We start from the raw sequence: 20,356 nt of genomic DNA, 5'->3' as shown, positions 1-20,356 counted from the left end.
CCACGGACACCAGCCTGCCCTTGCCACCTCTGCCCAACGCTCCTCCCTCCCTCTTGCCCCACCTCCGCGCTCCCCTCACCCAAGGCTTCGCGCCCGGCCCCCAAGACACGCACCAGGAGCTGGGATGAGGCCATCGCCTTTTGCCGGGCTCCGAACCACGCGGCGCCGCGCCACACGTCACCTTTCCTTCCCAGTTTGGGCCGCTGGGTTCGGCAGCCGAGCTGGGCCCCAGCTGCCCGACCCCCCCCCCCTTTGCTGGGGGACACCCACGACCACCCTGGCGGAGAAAGGCACGTGCTTCAGGAAACCCGGCGGGCTCACCCAAGCCTGCCCCCACGAAATCTTGGCTATTCGAACGCCTGGATTCCCTTTCTGGAAGGGGAAGCCCCCCACGCTGCTTCTGACCTGGGTCCATCTTCTCGCCCCCCGTGAGCGCTGTGAACACAGCCCTTCCCCAATCCAGGGGGACACCCGGCTCCTGCAGGATTTAAACCCGGCTAAAAACCATCGGAGCAGCGAGCAATAAGCTCCCGCAGCCCTCAGACAACTTCCAGAATAAACGAAAACGAAGAAAGCAAAGGGCAGCAGCAAGGGAATAGCAGCGGGTTACGAATGCCAGAGAGCCCGGCCCTGGGGAGCTGGAACAGGGCGCTCCGCAGGGGAGGTTCAACCTACAGGCAATGCCCGAGAGGGGAGAAATTGCTGACTCAGCTCCAAAAAGCGTGGAATGCTCCTCTGCGAGACCCTCCTGGGGGACAATGGTCCCCAGATGCCGTCCTGAGCCACGGTCTCCCGCAGGGAGCATCCCACCCACAGCCTCGTGCCCATCGCTTGCTGCGCGGCCGAGGGGATGCCGTGCCGGGAGGGGTTACGGAGAGCTGCGAGCAAGGGTTTGGCAGAAACCCTGAGGCAGAGGCAGGGAGTTTCACCTGAAAACCAAACCAAATCAAGACATCTGGATGCTCAAATACAGGGGGGGGGGGAATAACAGGAGGGAACCTGCACCGAGGGTTCCCAGCAGGACAGACAGAGCAGGACGCAGCCCAGACCAAACCCCTCGGGGGAGGACAGCAGCTGGGTTGCTAAAAGCCAGCCCAGCATTTCTGGGAGGAGGTTTGGGTTTTGGTTTTTTTTTTTCCCCCCACTCCATTTTCTTTTCTAGAGGGGGCCTGAACCAGACAGTACAGCCAAGGGCTGTGGGGAAAAGGGCTTTGTGCCAACGCTCCTCCCGCAGCCCAGCGACTACACCCTCCGCTTCTTACGAGGAAGCTTTGCTTTTCCTAAACCCAGCAACGCTCACGTTTGCCTTTTAACACGCTTTCCCAAAGCCAATTAAGCCGAAACACCTATTTTCAGAAGTTATTAAGCACCGTGGAAGCGGCCAGCACAAGGCTACAGCTCCCGTTGGGTTGCAGGGGGGTCGGCGAAGCGGGGGTCCCAGCTCACCGCCGCCTGCGTGCACAGCCACAGGGGTAGTTCCTAATTTTCCTGCACACACCACCCCGCTGTCTGTGCATCGAACCGGGTATCTGCCCAAGCAGTTTTTGCAATGAAGGGTTCAGCTTCGGCTCCGAGTGCTCCTACCAGCTCTCTGAGGAGTGCTGCCAGAAGCAGGGGAGAGCTGGGATGAGAACAGCCAGGCAAAGGCCACGTTTTGGAAGCCAAGGCATGCCCACCTCTGGGGGAAAAAAACCCAAACCTGAGCCCTTCAAAGGGGGCAAATTCAGCTCAGCCAACGATTAGGGTGCCTGAATCTTCTGCTCCTTGCTAAAGCCCAGTCACAGAACACGGCTCTGGGCTTCCTACCGGGATCTCAGCCACAAAATGGCTGCTTCATCCCCTCACTCCACTTGCAGAGCGAGAAATGCTTGAAAACACTAGATTGACCCCATTTTGAACAATTTATTTCTGCTGGGAGGTGCTGGCAGGTTACAGGGATGCTGGAGAACACGGGAACCCCAGCCTCGTGCCTCTCGCAGGCAGGAGGCTGGGGCAGCCGACCCCTGGTACCTTGGATCCTGAAGGTTTTACTCCTCCCTTCCCCCAAGACTCACTTGACTGTGCAGCAGCTGCTCTGGCCAGCAGGAAGGTAGGATTTTTGGAAAGTCCCCAAGGAACGGCTGCATCCCCGCTCTCCATAAAGTCTCGCTTTCCCTCCCAACAGCTGCCTGAACACGGCTTTGTCAAGTCAAGATGTCTGGATGCCCCACGTAGGGAGAGACCCCTGGGAAATGCAGCACCGAGCCCTGTTGCAGCACAGGTTGAAATGTTCGATTGCAAAGGTCCAGAGAAGCTCTAGAGAGGATGGGGGTGGGACCTTGCAGCTGGCTAAACCGAGGGGTTGGAGCAGGAAGAGGGGGGGACATGTCACTAGGGTGGCTTTGCCCTGCGGGGACTCTACACCAAGTACTGTTGGAGCCAGGTCAGAACCGGTGTCGGGGCTGGGGGCCAAAGTGCATCGGTAAGTTGTGCTCCAGCTGAACGTTGATCTGGGGGAAATCATAGTTCACCCTCATGTTAGGCAAGGGGGGGACGTAGGGGGCAGGGATGGGGCCGATGTTGAGGGGGATGTTATTGTACATGGGACGGACAGGAGGGAGCGGGAAGGGAGGGTGCACGAAGGGGTAAGGGGGCATCCGGGGTTGATGGAGGTTCTGAGGAACAGGCCTGGGGATGACTTCAATCCTCTGGATTTTCTCCATGGGCTTTTCCGCCGGAGGGCCGATCCGCTTGAAGCTGTTCTCTGCAGAGGGAGGAGAGAAAGGAACCGGTCAGCCCACAGCCGAAAACACGCCAAGCTTGGTCCGTGGTCTTACATTTGCCACCGGCATCGCTGCTTGCCCCTTCCGTGCTCCAGGCACCACGGAGCACAGCACTAGCTTTCCAGGTTGGCTCCTTGCATCAACACCACCCCACAAAGGGGGGAACACCACCTCCTGCAGGCCCTTGCACGCCCCTGGGCCCCCCCCCCAGAGCACAGAGGTTACGCTGCCCTTCAGCTACTCGGCCAAGCAGAGAGGAGACGGGTCCATGCATCCACGACCCCCGGTGCCAAGGGAGAGCTGGGCACAAGCCTTGTGCCTCCCCACGGTGCCAGGGAAAGCGGGTGGGCAACAGCACTTTAAAGCTAGACCAGTTCCCGGGAGGGACAGGGTGATGGCTTGCCCTCCTCTCTGGAGGATTTGGGTGATGCCTGGTGCGGCACAGCAACGCAAGGAGAGGGCCGCCAAGAGCCAGGCCGTGGGAAGAATCCAAGGAAAATCCAGACTTGTCAGGAGCTGGGAACCCTGTGCTCTCCTGTGGTCCTCAGTCTGATCTCAAGGCACAGGTACAGATGGTGACTTACCTCCGTTTTTCTTCCTTTGCTCCTCTTCAGCCTCTTTCTGAATCTCCTGGATTATCTTCTCATCATCTTCCTAGAAACCACAGGAGTTATCAAAGAGTCAGTGGGCTAATTCCTGCTGCGGCGACCTTCTGTTCTCTCAGTGCTGCTTTGCTTTTCAGCACACGTTTGCATGGGATCAAGGAGGCAAATTTGGCCGAATTGTCCTCGTTTAGGGCTGACCCAGGCTTAGTCCAAAGCAAGGCTGCGACAGGGGACCGCAGCTCAAGTGACCTGCACAGAGCTGAGCCTGCTCTATGGACTACGCCTGAGAGGCTTAGCTCAGCTTTCCAGGGAGATCCGTGCTAAAATTCATTGACTTGATGGAAACCAGAGCGCTGCAACCCAGCTCCGCCCATCTGAGGAGCTGCTGGAGAGCTGTTAATCTTTTAAATGGCAATAGTCTATTAAATATTTACATTATGCTAGCACTTCGAGAGTTTTTGGCCCAACAGCTGGAATTAACACAACTTAAATCCCGGCTCGAGTAGCTAAACGGTGCCGTGACGAGGCCATTTAGATCTTATCTGTAACTCTGAGGAGGGCAGAAATCGCAATATGTTTCTTTAATGTCTATCTAGAGGCTACAGCAAGAATATTCAGACCCGCTGCGCAACAAGAACACAAGGACAAGGTAGAAATTGAAAGCATCCTTCTGCCTCTCATCATCTTCAGCTTTCTCAACCCCAAGAAGCAGCAGCGAGGCCAAACAATGCAGGTGGCTGCAGGTATCGTGACAGACGGCATTTCCACCACCTTTTATTTGATCAAGGGAGCACGATGGACAAAGTCCTGGAAGAACACCACGCAACTCCTGAGCTAGCAGAGGCTGGCCTGGAGGGATGGCCACAGGCAGCTCTCAGGCTTCAGGGCTAGCGTGAAACCAGACAAATCGCCCCAACTCATGCTTCAGCATCAGCTGTCCCAAGAATGGCTGTGAGAAACGACTTTCTCCACCGCGCCGCAGCACGCAACCAGCCCTCAGGGTAACAGAGATCCTACCAAACAGCCCAAGGGACAACCCCCTGGTAGCGCCGGGCAGCAGATGCTTCTGCTGGCCATACGGGCAGCGATGGCAGCAGAGGTCGTCCCGGTCTCTGCAGGGTGGCATCTGCCGCTGCTTCGCTTCCGTTGGGACCAAACACTACCTGGCACTTCCAGAAAACAAATGAGGACAGCTCAGCCTCCCGGACGGTGTTTGTCCCCTTGGTGTTTGTTATTAGGGAAGAAGGCCAAGAACAGGAGCTGTTGGATGACACACACCACCCGCATCAGCCACGCTGGGTCTACCTGCGTACAAAGGAGCTGCTTCAGCAGTTCATCTGCCAGTGGTGGAGCAGGAGGGAAACCCCAGCCCCCACGTACCCCACAATGCTCAAGACTCTGCTTCGTTTTATTCATCCTAATTTCAGTACTGCCAAATCCCATAAATTTCTTCCTGAACACTCTTAATGTGGAAAATATCCTGCATTTTGAAGAGTGCTCTGGGACTAAATTTGAAATATGCTCCATGTGTGCAGCTACGTTGAAATTATTTTAAGTCTAGCCAGCTCAGTTCCAATCTCAGGGTCCTGCACATGTCTAGCAGCAACGCCTGGGGGGCTGGCTAAGATGTCCCCTCCTTCTGCCACCAGATAAGGTTTCCCCGGGAGACTGAAGTTATCTTGATCCGCAGAAAGCCAAACTCTACACTTCCCTCCCTTTTATTGTTCTGTGAGTCAACGGTTAAAATTAAGACTCTCCAGGACTGTTAATCACAGCCTATCTATCTCCACAAAAACTGCTGAAGAATAGTTCTGCTGAGCCTACACGGAACTTCCAACCACACTCCAAGCGTCAGACGGGGACGTTCCCTGGCTGGAGAACCACCTGGGCACGCTCGGCAACAGGCAACCAAAGATCCTCCGCTCCTCTACGCCCTGAGCAGTGCTCTCAAAGGGTGGCCTCAACGCTTCAACATTTCAGTGTTTTTCTTCTCAGGATATTTTTTGGAATGCTGTTGAAAATGGAGATAGCCCCACCTCTCCCAGGTTACTGTCACTTACTGGAAAGGATGTACCTGAAGGGTAATTGTTTTGGTTGTATGACAAGTAAGAAACATTTTAAGCTCAAGTGGCCAAGACCACCCTCTCTCCTTCCCTCGCACAAAGGCGTAAACGCACCTTAAAGCCTAGAAACCTGCAGAAGCCCCTTCTAACTTCGAAAAGCTTTTACTTTAGTCTAAGTCTGGGATTAACGCTCTGAAACGGTGCTTCCCAGGGCCACCACCACCCGCCATGCTGCAGCTCCTGCAAACCCCGCTGCTGATACCCGTCAGTCTGGGAAATCGGACACACCGACAACTCAACTTTACAAGATCCTCCTGCAGCGAGGGTACTCGACCCTCCCAGCTTAAACGGCAGCTGACCTCCACACTAATGAGGGACCCATCTGCCCCCGGGGCCGGCGAGCCAGCTGCACGCACACCCAAGGCGATGCTGGCTTCGATTACTGCCGCTCCCAGAGCGCCGGGGAAACACAGCAAACCCCATCTGCCAGATCTCCCCAACGCCATCTATCCCGCAAGGACAACGTGGAACACGTCACCTCGAATGCAGCGGCCAGAGAGCCCTACTCAAGCCCATCCGCTCTTGATCTCTGAAGGGGGCAAACCTTGCGGCACGCCTGGGATGCAAAAAAAAAAAAACCCTTAAAGAACAGACCCGGATCGGGACGACGAGTTCCCAACTAGAGCTGCAACTGCGAATCACAGCAGAGGCGCAACAAACCACGTCTCCAAGAACAGAAGTTACCAGCTTTGTTGCTCCTCTGCTGATCAAAATGGATTCTCACACTGGAAGGTTAAGAAGTATTTATATTTAATCCCACATACCAAGGCTTGGCTGAGATTTTTTTTTGCATTAGTATTTCTGGAAAACTGGTATCCATTAATATAGAAACAACAAAAATACACTGCACAATGTGCACCTTCCTGCTTAAGAAGCTGACATTAAATTTGGCAAGTGATGAATACACACAGCTCAATACCTGCAGTATTTAAGCCAGACCCACGCCCCAGCTGGAACAAAAAACCTGACGATATGTGCACAGCAAGATAATTTTAGGATGTTCGTGAAGGAAAGCTGATGCCACAAGTTCTGGCTATGACATATTACGCTGCTACAGGTCAGAATTAAAAAAAAACAAGTCTCAGTGCTGCAAATATTCACCACATGCAACAGCGATGTTTGCAAAACACCCCTAATTCTTTGAGACGCAAATGCTGGTTCTTTGATTCCACAGTAATTGAGAGAGATGACAGATTCATCTAGGGGTAAGGCACCCACACCAAAAATTAAGTTTTCCCTAGCACACTTACGGCTGGCTGTTGTGGTAAGAAACCATTTACTGTCACATGGGGTGGAGGCTGCAGTACAATTTCAAAAGCCTCTTGTGTCCATTTTCCTGAGCGGGTTCAAGTCCCTTAATAAAGGATTAGATTATGATTTTAATAGCCTGTTCACAGGCTGCGAGGACTGAAGGGATTTATCTTGTCAAGTTAACAGTCATCTTCCTGTCAGCTGCCTTGCCTACAGCAAAAAAAAAACCCAACAAAAACCACGGGGCAAAAAGCAACCCCCCAAACCCTGGGGGCATCTCAGCACTGGCCAGCCCGCATATTTTTTTGAGCAAGGATATAATTTGGCTCCCCTCCCGAGAGAGAAAATGCAGGGCATGCTATAGCACGGCCCTTCCCCGTGCTCCGTTGCATCACGGGAGAAGGGAGGTGGCCAAGAGAAAAATGCAAAGGCTCTATGAGATGTGTTCGCCCCTCTTATCTGCACCCGCCGCAGAAAGCCAACGCCGTTATTAATAGCAGCTGCCTTCTTAATCCGTCAGGACCGAGCTTTTCCCCCAACCTGACAGCAAGATGCTTTTTGCAGGAACCATCCCCACTCCCGTAGCCAACAAAAAGGTTCGTCCCTGGCCGGTCTGAGCGCCTGCCCTTGCGCTCCCACCTGCCAAAGGAGCTCGGCACGGAGGCGGCTTTTCCTTCCAGCCCTCTCCCACTGAACCCAGGGAAGGCGGCGAGCACGGAGCCAACCGCGGCAGCAAGCACGGCTCGGGTTTAAGCGGCTGGACTGACTGCAGAGCTGGGCTTGGTTGCTGAGAGAGGCACCTTTTCGTGGCAGGGAGGCCCGTCTCAACAACGCTGCTGCGGAGAAGCTGCGCCCAGCACCCACGCAGGGCCCTGTACGCACGCAGAAAGAGCCACCGGAGAAACAAACGGCCCGTCGGGAGCAAGGAAATCCAGCAGGGAAGGAGATAAAAGCTCCTCCAGTCACACCGAGACAACCTCCCCCCAAATAAAACCTCCTCTGCCCAGAACAAAAGTGCCATCCACGGAGCTTTTGAAAGCTCTGCTTTTATCTACTGCGCTTCTCGTTATCTTTAATTACAAAGTGTCACGGGAAAGCGTCTGCCCGCCTCCTGAGAGAGGGAAAACAAGAGACCTGGTAACTAATTCTGGGCTGTGCAACCCCTCCTGCCTTTAGAAAGTGCCTTTGCCACCATTGCCTCCCCCTTTCTGGCTTTTGACTACTTGCTTTTTCCACGTACGTGTGGCCACAGCCGTTACTAATAAACTCGAAGTGATTTTTCACGACGGAGGCTTCCAAAGGACCAAGGGGTTTTGTTTCAAATCATTCCCAGATCAGCTGCGGAGAGCCTGAGCAAGAACAGGCATCGGCTGTCTCCGGCGTGTTCCTCCATGCAGCAGGAAGCAGGGGATAAAAGCAGGCTGTGTTGGAGCTGGAACGGGGCATCCGCAGGGCTGCAGGAAAAGGGGGGCCAGGACGGGGACGAAGCACACGCTGGCGTTTAAGAAACGCAGAGTTATTTTAGCAACAGGCATCCCATACTGATGGCTTTCTGTGAACACCCTGGATTAACTGTACGCTTACGATTAAGGCATTTTATAGCACATTAAACACCCCCCCCCAATGAACCACACCCTAAATTTAGGGGTGCTTCCCCCCCCTCCAAATCCTAAAGGCAGTGCTGTGTACTTCATGCATTTCCTTAATGCTTTTGAAGTTTTACACAGTCTTTGCTCGACGTCTCTTTTTTTTTATAACGCTAGAAGGAGGGATAATTGCGAGCACCTTCTAACGATTAGCCTTCCGCTTTGAAATTTAACGATGGGCCTTTCGGAGTGTTTTAAGAGTTTACTGAAAAAAAATCTTAAAGCCAAAAAAGCCGCTATGCAATATTATTGATAGTCCAAAGATGAGCATTGAATTAAAAATAATAGCTATGAGAGCAGAGCCTGGTTTACCAAAACAGCCTCCGAACTGCAGCACGGGATTTGTACAAACCAGCTAAAACGCACACATCAGCCTCAGGTTCGCTACAGATATTTAGAAATCAGGGAAAAACACAGCCCCCGAGTCCCGGAGCCTGCTGTTTGCAGAGCCCATTCTCACCGCTCCGTCCTGAGCTTTGTCTCTGGCAATATTGCATCAGCCCCTCCTGCAGCCAGCAACGTCTCGGCGAGGCGAGCCAAAGCTAGCACGGGCTGCAGAACAGGCACACGAGGACTTTTGGCCAAGCAGCTCACTGAGGAGAGCTCCTGGCACGTGTTCTTGTCCTACAGGGGTGCAGGGCACCGATTAGCTCTAGAAGCAGTACAGGGATTAAGCGATTACTGCCTGCTACCCTGGAAGCTGCTGACCGCAGCCCGATTGCAGCTTGTCTCTGAGCCAGCAAATATTGCACCAATACTTTTAAATCCAGTCTGATTACAGCATAGGGACAAGATTTTAACTAACCTTTTATTATGGGAAATTTTGAAGCGTCTGCTTTACTCTTTCAAGAGCATTTGAGACAAAGACTAACAGATGCTGCAGTTCCTAGAGGCCTGTCTTTAATTTGTTTTTAACCCAAGCTAATTAATAGGTTTACTTATCTTTCTGCAAGAATCATTTCAGACTCAGAAAACATTAAACTGCTCGGAAGAGAACAATGGTTCCCTATTTTAAAGAAACCTGAATTTTGCTCTAACTAATGCGGAGTTAGGCCCAAAAGAGATCCCTCACGCAGGTATGAAATCATCCAGGTCTGACAGAAAGCTGAAGTCAGTCTGTGAAAGACAAAGGGACAAGACCATGGTACTGTGACCATGCCACCGGCCTGCTGTGAAGACCGTTCTAAGTTAAGGCTGTCCATGAGTCTATCAGAAACCAGCACAAAGAGACCCCGTCACCCTCTGGCAGCCAGGCTTTGGTGCCACACGTGTGCCCTCCCCATTTTGCAGCAGAGCCTAATCCAGGGAGCGGAGCGGCAGCTCCCAAGCGACGGACTGCAAATTCCACAGGTGACCAGACGGCCCAGTCTCGTCTCCTCCCTCCTTGCACGCACGCAGAGCACGGCTGCGGACGCTCGCTGCAGCAGCTGCCTACTGACTTCAACAGAATACGATAAACTGAGCCAAAAGAAGAAACAGAGGAGTTGAGAAAGGCACAAGATGCCGCCAGTGAAGCCGGGATGGGGTAATCCCTTGGATGGACATCGTCCCTGACAAAGGACAAGCCACTGCTGATACAACGGCCTTTTGCTCCTTCGTATCCCCACGTCAAGATTCAAATTCGTTCCCCCTCTTCACACCTACCACGTCAACTCCTGTTTACATGTCCCACACAAGAGTGGGGGTCACCCAGGTGGGACTGGGTTAGTGGCACTAAGGCCCTCAGGAAGGCGGGCAGTGCACACGCAGGTAGCCATCGTTCCAGCCTTCGAAGCCAACAGTCGAGTTTCACGTTATTCTTCGCACGGCAGCGAGGACAGTCACCCAGCTTCACCTCCCCAGCCCACCACTGCTCCGTCATCCAAAAAATAAATAATAAAAAGCGACCAGGCAGTGCCAGCTCTTTGCTGACGGTGGGAAATTTTTCTTTGCCACAACATTGGTTAATTGGGGAGCTGGAGAGGGCCCGGTGACAGTGCCTGCTTTGTGCTGCTTATTTATTTATTTATTCTAAAGTACAGTACGAGCTTTTTGAGAGGCCTCATGTTTTCTCTGGCTCTGAAAAAATGCCATCACCCAGCACAATCAGCAGCCTGACGGGAACAAAGCACGCCAGCGCTGCCGAATCCCGCTGGAAAACGAGGAGGAGAGGGACAGGAATCCAGGGAGAGCGTAACCAGGTGTCGGAAAACGCCACAGGGGTGCCTAGAAGGAGGTGTCTGTGTTTAGTTTAACACCTCGCATTGACAGGATAACGCAGGGACTAAAAGCAGGCACACAGAGGACTAGGAAGTTTACGCTGGTTGGGACACTGCTGGGAGATCCCCAAGAGCCTGCGGGTAGGAGGGAGAGATTTCGAGTGGCTCTTCCTGAGCGCTGTGCAGGCGCGGGATCGTGCACATCCCCTGCTCGAAGGGGGGCTGGTAGCTGTCTGGCAAGCTGCAGCAGCCCAAGACAAAGAAGCATTGGGACAAACGAAGCTCAGATAAGCCCTGGGAAGGCAGATCCACATTCACGTTTGCTCTACCGCTTTGCTGAAGTCAGGAAATTCAACTCCTGCTCCTCCCTACGCTCCTTCCGGATTTCTGGTGTTGAAGACCTCTATTTACAGAGATGCTGTACCAAGTTTTCCCATGCTTGTCACAGCTACAAGCTGTATTAAGTTACAACAGCTTCCCTTACAGCTCAGTCCGTGCTCCAGTTCTCCCTCTGCAGCTGTTGACAACAGCCGTGAGAACGGACCCAGCTATAACTCGGGTCCGTTGGCTCGCACGCCGTTTTCTCAGCGGGTTCATCTCCGCAGTCGGGTGATCTGGGCACCCAAAAGACACAACTCCCCTTGCCTCCAGATGCAGAGCCGTACCAGACAGCATCTCAGCTGCAAAACTAGGAACGAGTCCCAACAATCCCGATGCCTGCTACCGCGCCTGGTGCCAGCACACGCTCCCCACCAGCTCCCCACTCCCCAGCACGACGCCCCAGCCAAAGCCCTCGTCTAACAGGAGCTGTTTTTCCCTAAAGCAACACCAGTTCCTTCCAAGTTGTGGTCAGATGTGACTCTGTGCTGATGTGTTTTTTAGCTTCCAGTGTGTTTTTTAGCTGCCTTGGGAAAGGACCAAAAAGTTGTGCTGCCTAAAAAGAGCCGTTTTCCTCTGGTGGAAGGCGCGTATTTCAACGTGCTGGCATCGGAGGGTCATTGAAATCAGGGCACGAATCACTCACAAGAGACCTCCATCGCTTACCGTGGGATCCGTCCAGAGGGAGCACTTTGCACAGTCCTGGCAGGGCGCCCCGGGCGAGCGGGGGTGTTGGCAGAAGTGGTCGTAGCCGTTAATGGCAGCCCGGCAGAGGTAGCACATCTGAGCACCGCAACGGCACGACATGCGGTTACAACCCTCCGATTTAATTAGGCCAGTCCCACACTTGTGGCATTTTCTAATTCGGGCGGCTGTCATCTTCTCTTCTCTGCAACGCAAGAGGAGGGAGAAGAATTAAGAGAAGGGGTGTTTGCAGACACCATCCTGCGGTAAAAATCACCGGTGCGCTACCCCAGCGATGCTTCACACCCCCCACCCTCCCCAGTGCACCTCTCCCCCCCCCCTCCTCCTCTTTGCTCCTACGCCATCCCCACGGTCCACCGCTGTTCCAAGGAGGTCTGGGCTCAGCTCCACTTGGAGCCAACCCATGACAACTCCAGAACAAATTAAGTGAAAGAAAGTCAATCACTGGCTGTGCGCTGCAGACCCGATCCCGGGTTTCCATGCGAGCCAAAACGTCGCAGCGCCAGGCTCTGGCTTGGGAAGAATTTAAGCTGTAGGTTGAAGGGCCAAAGGGCACGGGGATGCTTGACTTGGCTGCGGAGAAACACAGCTCGGGAGATAAAGTTCAGGAAAAGCAAACCCCCGGCTGTCATCTGCCAGCCAGTTTTACGTCTGCCTGTCGCTCCGGCTACAGAGTGGCCACGACCATCTTTTTTTTTCCCCCCCTCCCAACCCCTGGCTGCTATGCTCCAGATTTATTTGGTTTTTGTTAAATTTAAATCAGTAACTGAAAATAATCACATCTTTCTCCATAGAGACTGGGCTTTCCCCCGTCTCTTACGATTCCCTACGCACATTTTCCAAAGGTTATTGCTTTAGGTTCAAGAGATGGGTTTTACTCTAAGGGACAAATGGGAATCCAGGACAAAGCACAGTCCCTGTCCCCAAGAGACATCCTGGCAGCGACACACGCTCCAGTGCAAAGGCTCAGCTCGCGGCAATACTATTTTGGCACAGAAATGGAGGAGAGCCTCGGTCGTTTAATTAAAAGACTTAAGAATATAAGTTGTCATCCTAAGGGCCAATTTTCTGACCGCTGGAGATCACGTTACAATTTAATTCACAACCTAGAAGTGAAATTTGATGACAGAAGAGTAAAGAGACTGTGTTTTCATTGAGGGAAGCACAGTTCTCTGGCTGGGGAATGATCTTCCTTAGCCAGGCATCTCCACCCAACTACTTCACCGGACCTGCAAAGTCAACATATGTTTGGGAGATGACAGGGAGGTATTTTTGAGGAGGATCACAGCAGCAAGCCAGGCTACAGCGCAGCCCCTCAAACCGCTCCATCAGCACAACCAGAGGAGCAGGGAATGGGAAGACGGGAACTTCAGCTGCCTTGCAGCTCCCCAAAGCTCCCACGCAGTTACACCTGGCATGACCTGCACCCAGGAGATAACGCTAAGAATAGAGGCAAAAAAAAAACCAAACCAACTTGAGACCGACTTTCCTCTGAGCTGCAGCTGCTCTTTCCTCCACTACTCAACAGGATGCTGCTGATGCAGATTTTTCTTTTTTGGAAACTTTGAGCAAGGCAGGAAGTTTGGCCTGAACTCCAGCTGTGCTTCCCTTTCCTTATGCAGGGCTTCAAAAGGAAGCTTTTATTGTACCAGGCAGTTAGACTATCGACAGCAAAGTTCTGCTAAAGGTTTTGAAACTTTTTTTTTTTGTTTTGTTTTTCCTTATTAGGGACATGACAACTGATTCTACTCCCTCTCACCCTTCTTTCAGACAGGGAAAACAGTGGCAGAGAAAAAAGCCTTATCAAATCTGTAAAGATTTTGTTCTGCATTAGGGACCGAGGGATGAGCAAGCGACAGTCATTCAGCCTCCCAGCGGCGGAGCTTTCCAGCCTCTCCTCCCAGACAGACTCTAAATCAGAGAGGAAACGATCAGACATCGTGAGCAAGTCCCTTTTGACTGCACCAGGCATGCAGCTCCACGGATAAACCTTCCCTTATCTCCTAAAGGCAGAGGATTTTGTCATTTACTGTAGCAACGAAAGAGATGAAACTTCAAAAGACTTTGGGGAAACACTCAGGATTTCTACCTGCGCATTTCAAAGTGGGACTCCATTCTGTAACAGTTCCTACAAACCAGTTAAAAACAGAGACAAGCTTCTGTAAGAGAATGCCCCCCCTCCCATGAAGCCAGAAAGCAGTAGCTGGCCAAACGGCACATGGCACATCGTCTCCACTCTAGATTTTCAAAGGGTAACAGCGACTTACTATGACTCAATACACTTCTTTGCCTTCACAGCAACACCTCCCTCCTTGCCCCGAAGCAAGGCTAATGGGGGTTTCTCACCTCTGAGAAGGACCAGGTGCCAGCCTGCAAGACACCAGGCTAGCCAGAGGAACAGGCTGGTCTGGTGACAACTCTCCCACGTTCTCCAATTACCAGCTGGATCCGCTGCCAAGTAATCCTTCACAGAAAGAAATCCCATCCTGGGAGCCTTCTGACCCCTCCGCCTTGACACCCCTAGGACCTCCCTGATGGAAGGTGGTGACACCCAGCAGAGCTTTAGGGCCTCTGCGAGTCACAAGTACGGAGGGGTTTCTCACCCCCTCCACGCCAGAGCGTGTTCCTATCGTGAGTTCATCCACCCCCCCTGTTTTTGCCTGGTCGGGGAGCTCACTTACATCGATGTCCTGTACTTGATGTCATCCTTCTCAGCCAGCTGCTCGCAGGTGAGGTTCATGTGCTCCTTCCACAGCCCCTGGCATTTCCGACACGTTTCCTGAGGAAGATAACGAGCGTTAAAGGAAGAGAAGACCCAGCACATCGCTAACAGCATTAGGAGCTGGAAAAATTCCCATCTCTTCCCCCACCACGCTGCAGGTTCTCAACTGGGTACAGCAGTACGGTACAGAGGTCTAGCAGGTCTGTTCTCCGCTGGAGGCCGGAGCAAGTCCCTCCAATAATGGGAGCTAAAGGTTTTTCCAAGGCATAAGAACTCAGGTACAAAATGAGTCCATAAATCCTAGTTCACTTAAAACCTATGGAATAGCTACCAGGTTCTCTGGTTACTTCCCTGAGGGGACTACAGGAGATGAAAGCATGGTGCTAAAGGACATCAAGTTCATCTCCTTCCTGACCAAAATCCTTCACCTTTATACAAAGGGCTTCTACTTCAGCAGGCGATGGAATCCTTGCAGCTGCATCAACAACTCTGCTTCACCATGCATACAAACAAATCCATATTATGCTTTGTAAAACCTCACAAAATAAAGGTTTTTAAGCAGTTTGTGTAAGTAAACAGCTTAAAAAGGCAGGATGCGGACAAATGTCCATAAACCAGAGATGGAATATGAACAAATATTTATGAATTTAACCAGAGTAGCTGAACTAAACTTAAAACAAGTGACTGAACTCTCCTGTTCTTGTAAACTCTTTAGCAACAAGGCCCTAATCCAGGACTGGTAAAGCTGTGTGGAGCAAGAGAGCTGTGGAGGCACTACTGGCAAGGGAACTTGGACTAGCACTGGGGATAGGGTTGGTTTTTTCAGTTGGCTGGCCAAAGAAAACATAATTTTGTTTTGGGTCAAACAAGAGATTTTCCTTTAATTTGAGGAAGATTAAAAAACATCCATATTAAACTTGGAAAAAGTACACGTTGCACAATCCAACTGTTTCATCTTCAGGATGGCTGGGCCTCAGGCTTTTAGATCCAACTTTCTCCCCCTGGCAGGAAAACCCATTCGGCTGTGAAGCATCCTCTTCCCCTCCACACCAGAGAAGGTCCCAGAAGAGCTTTGCCCAGTTTTGGTTGCATTATTAGCAAAAAGATGACGACTGCAGAGACAGATCTTACTTGATTGCATTATCTTCACTGTATTCTAATGAAGAAATTGGACATTCATACGAGATACGACAGAAGTAACTGCTTGAAGACACACGTAAGCAGCACCACGCTTTTGATCACAAATCAGACAAACAGGACGAAGACCAAAGCTTCCAAGGAAGCCACCCCCAGGAGGGAGGTGCAAAATGTTTGTATTTGTGCTTGCTGGGAGATGTGTAACAGCTTGTGCTTTCATCTGGAGAATTAAAAGCTCCTCGTCCTGGCTGGTAAGCTGGACGTGTTTGCAGACTGCAGAGTAAGGGCTGTAGTAAGAGGAGAGCCAAGTGTGTAACTGTGTCCCAAAAGCTCAGCAGAGGATTTTGCGATCACTTACCTTGCAAATGCACCCTTTGGCAGGCAGGCACTAGTTTTAAGGGGCAGTAAATACCTTGGTGCTATTGATCCTCATGAATCATTCATCGTACTCCCTGTTTTCCTGCTAAAGCTGTTAAAACAGGCATCATTTCGTGTGCATTTGTTGGCAGGCCACGTCTGGCTGTTATTGGCACAGGAGCGTCCGACTTGGAGCTGTTCACATACTTCATTGAGGACCCACCTTCCCTTTTTATTTGACACCCGGCCACATGCCATTCCAAGATCAAAAGTGCTGTAGGTTTTGGGTTTTTTCTTCTTTTTTTTTTTTTTTTAACAGACATCAAGGGTTAAAACCAGTCTTTGGAGCCCTGCTACACAGAACCGCTTCCACACGCCAACAACAAAGATTTAACAGCTTTTTGCCAGAAGGGTTGGCACACTTTCCAGCCAGGAGCCTACTATTCCCAATTACTTAACTCCAGGAGCCTCCTTCGCTGCTGAATTAGAAATGATGCCCTTTCTGAAGCAGATGGTGCCGCTTAGACTTTCGTACCAAGTCATTCCCTTTGCCTTTTGCTGCTGCCACTGTCCTTCCTTTGCATGCTGCAGCTATTTGAAAGAAAAAAACCCCACCCAACGCTCTCCCTTAAGCGGAGGCTGCTGTTATTTGCCAAACAGCTGTCTCCTCCACTCAGGAAAATGGATTTCCGTGCAGGCGAGGAGAAAGGGAAGAGGCCCGGCAACGTGGATTCCCACACGCCTTGAGATGGCACGAGACAGGAGGTATCCGGCCCTCCGCAGCGCCGTGACCGCTGCGCAGCTGCGCGCATTGCTGGGATCCCTCCCAAGACGTGTTGGCCACGGGGAGCTGCCAGCCCCCAGGCAGCGCTGCCTGCCTGTTCCGATGCCCCTCGTGAAGGAGGTGTCCCCACCTTCGAGCGTCACCTGGTGCCGCCTCCGGCTGAGCCGCCTCCTCTCCAGAACAGAGGCAGGGAGAAAATGGGCAACACACGTGCCATCAGCAGAACTCGATGCGACTTCTCCCGTTGTTCTGCTCAAGACAACGGCGCGTTGTTGGCGGTTACGGGAACACGTGTTGGATCCCTCCACACAGAAGCGGGGAGAAAGCCCGCGGTTCAGACAAAGGTGACCGCTCTGGCACCACAACGGAGGTCCCAGCTGTCGCCTGAGAAAAGGGACCTTTTTTTTTTTCCCTCTCCATTTTTACTCTTAGTTGAATCCAACCCGCTCGGCTGATGAGGGTTTTTCACATCTCACGTGATGACAATTCTGATCTCTGCCATTTCCGCAGAGCGTTCTTTTATTTCAGAAATAGCTTCTTGTTTGATAAAGAAACACGCTCTGACATGACCATATTAACGAACCGAAACACACAGTAGGCTAGCTGATTTTTTTGCAATCAGCCCAGATCATTTCTATTGTAAGAGCAGCACTTGGCACCAAGACTGGCTACTGCACTATAAGGCGGCACCTAAACCCACACAAAGAGGGAACGAGTCCTTCCCAGCCCTGAAATCTTCTACTCCAAGTGTAGCAGTGAAAAAGCAAGTTGGTCCAACATAATAAAGACCTTGCCCAATTTCTTCATCACCTTGTCCATTAGCAAACCCCGGCCTACTCACATAGGGGCACCTGATGTGGGAAAACACCTTTTGTTTTAGTTTTAACAGCTTTTCAGCTAAATTCATGGTTTCTGGACGGTGCGAGCTCCGTGTGTTTCTCCTGCCTTTCCCCAGCCCACTCCTCCTCGCAGGCAGGTACAGCTACCACAGCTCACCTCCTCGGTGAGAGGGGCGGCGTGTTCGCAGAAGCCTTGGCATCAGCAAGTGACTCCAAACCAGGCACGGATGCAGGAGATTAAGTATCTGCTGCCTGTTCCATCTGCCCAAGCTTGGCAGGCAGCCTGGGACAGTCCATTAACGCGCCGGGCTGGGACGGCGGAGGGGAGGATGTGATGGAGAGGGTGTTTAATCGCACACTGTAATCTCCTCACTGTACATCTGTTAGAGGTAGTGGCTCCGTTTCCTCTCGCTGGCCGCCAGGAAGCAGCCGGGATTAACACAAACATGTTTGGGTTCAGGAGGATCCTTTGTTCCCAGGGTCAGCGGCGCGGATACGCAGCTTTCTGTGTTCAGGGCCAGCCTGGCTAAGGGCAGCCAGTTTGCTTTTAGCACTGGCATTGCAATCCTTAAACATCCTTGTTCATTGTCCCAGCACCTCCCAAAGGTAGAAGCGAGTGTTTTATGCGAACTTACGACCTTCCTCAGGACTTCTACTGGTACCTGCAATGGATACTACAGTTTTAAAACACAGCCTAAACTTTTTTTTTAAATCTGCTATGTATTAAAAATAACTCTCCAAGATCCCACATACCAGGGGGGAAAAAAAACCCCAAGTAATCAACTCCCTGCCAGTCTCCTCGTCCTTTTGGCTACCATCAGGCTGTTGTACATACTGCTGGCAATGTCGACGCGCCAGCTTTCCGGGTTTCAACCCAAACAAAGTGCCACATGGACAAAACCATCAGATGATACGCACAGATCACAGCCCAACTGCCCACGGCATTCCTGCCTGTCCGCTTCTTCTGGAGGAGTTTACACGAAGCCATTTACTGATTGAGCAAAATGCAAAGTGGGGGTGGGGGGAAGCTGAACTTCAACAACAAGCAATGGACTAGGCTGTCATCACCGCCCTCCAGCTCTCAGTGGTGGCTCTGAGCGGAGTCCAGCCCTTGTCTTAGCTCTCCATATGCTGGTTAATTAAATCCTTTCGCCGCTGCGCTGTGCAGCTCCCCGTGTCCCCCAGGAAGGGCGAGTTGCAGACTCCAGCAGTCTCTGCCGATCGCACACGCGGGGACGTTCGCTGCTGCGCTCCCTGCTCGGAGCGAGAGGGAGGTAAAACGTCCTGCCTATCCCTTCAGCGCTCGCTGGGATGGAGCCCCAGTGATTGATTCTCTGCTTCTTCCTGCTTTCAGACACACAATAGCGCAGGCTAACCTCAAACAGGCCAAGTTTTACCCAAAAGCAGATGTGAATGCAATAGTCTTAGAATAGCACCTCGGGGCCAGTCCATACTGTGCTGGTTTAATTAAAGGGCTGCAATTCCCAACCAGACGAGTTAATGGGAAAACAAACAACCACATAGTCTTCCTCCCCCCCCAAAGTCTCTGCTGTCCATAAAGTGGCACTGATCTTAACTAAAAATGGATGCAGAAGTAGCTAAATGAACACAACCTTTAAGCATGGATAAGCTCTCACGAGCAAACTCCTTTGGGGCTGTTTCTTGGATTTCCTATACGTTAAGCTGGGATAGAGAGGCTCTAATCCACCCAAGACAATCCCTTTTGGTGAGAGACCCCTCTTTAGAGATGTACAAACACCCAGCACAGGGAAACTGGACCCCAACTCCCCAGGTAGCCGACCGCCCAGTACAGAGAGAGCTCCTTCCAGCACAAACTGCTGCGGCAGCTCTCTGGTCCTGGAGCCGCCGGCATCACCACATGCAACAGGCGAGATGGGCAGCGGGTACCAACCCCACACGCACGAAATCCACACAGGGTGGAAGAACAAACGTCGTGCCTCGGATGGGCGATGGGGCAAGGACCAAGGGGCCGGGAGGACATGGGTGCTGGGTAGGTTTGCTGCTCCCCCCGGGGAGCTGTGCTGGGTCCCTGAGCAAGGCTGTTCCCCGGGCAGCGCTGCCGCTCAGCGGTCACCAGCCACACCGCAGGATAGAAAGGAGGAGACGAGCAGAAATTCAGGAAAAACTGTAGCCTCCCTCTCCTCAGCACAGCCGTGATTTATTGGGAAGGGAAGGGTTGCAGGAAGAAGTCAAGCGAAGGCACAAGCCTTGGACTAGGCTGTAAGAATGTGCCAGAGTGTAAACAGAGACCTACGAGCGACGCAGAGTCAAAAGCAGGATAAGGAAAATATGCATTTATATCCAACACCCACCAGGAGGGTAGGTTAAAGCTTTTATGGTCATATACTAAACCCATTACCAAAAAACAATGACCCCAAGCAATGTCTCCTGTTTCACATGGTCTTGTTAAATTGAGCATATTGTTCTCCCTCCCCATCTTTAAGACACCAGAGATAAGCAAAGCCCTTTTGCTTCCAGAAACGTGCCAGCAGGCCAGCTCCCACAGAGGTTTGGGTCACCTGCGTTAGAATCTGAGAAGACACACGGTAACTCCAACCCCACACTAAGTCAGTAGGACTATCTCATGTCTAATTCAGAAGTTCCTGAAGCACATATACCAAACCAAAGCTTTTCCCCTCCTCAGAGCTTGACTTTAAAAGGCCAGATCAACTGCTGGTTTGGGCACAGCAGCTAGACACCTACAGAGCAAAAATAGCTGCAGGTTCACGCAAGAAGTGCTGCTCAGCACCAATATCACCCCACAGCTGGTCAGGCGTGGAAACCACGCTAGCACAAGAAATTGCTCATGTACCATAGTGCAATCGGAG

The 20,356-nt window shown here is 52.0% G+C and overlaps 1 protein-coding gene across 2 annotated transcripts in view; it reads right to left on the bottom strand.

Annotated features, from left to right (window-relative positions):
* Positions 1-2,423: 2,423 nt before the first annotated feature.
* RNF216 (ring finger protein 216) overlaps positions 2,424-20,356 on the bottom strand; it is a 62,648-nt gene continuing 44,715 nt past the window's right edge. For both annotated transcript variants that reach the window (XM_086473020.1, XM_086473021.1), the window contains exons 13-16: positions 14,350-14,447; positions 11,630-11,852; positions 3,347-3,416; positions 2,424-2,743 (exon numbers count right to left, since the gene is read on the bottom strand). In XM_086473020.1, the coding sequence (XP_086329146.1) occupies positions 2,424-2,743; positions 3,347-3,416; positions 11,630-11,852; positions 14,350-14,447 (711 nt within the window). The remainder of the gene's footprint in view (positions 2,744-3,346; positions 3,417-11,629; positions 11,853-14,349; positions 14,448-20,356) is intronic.

This window comes from Leptosomus discolor, chromosome 14 (genome assembly GCF_034619465.1).
Source record: "Leptosomus discolor isolate bLepDis1 chromosome 14, bLepDis1.hap2, whole genome shotgun sequence".
Taxonomy (NCBI): Eukaryota; Metazoa; Chordata; class Aves; order Leptosomiformes; family Leptosomidae; genus Leptosomus; species Leptosomus discolor.
This window is presented reverse-complemented; position numbering and strand designations above follow the sequence as displayed.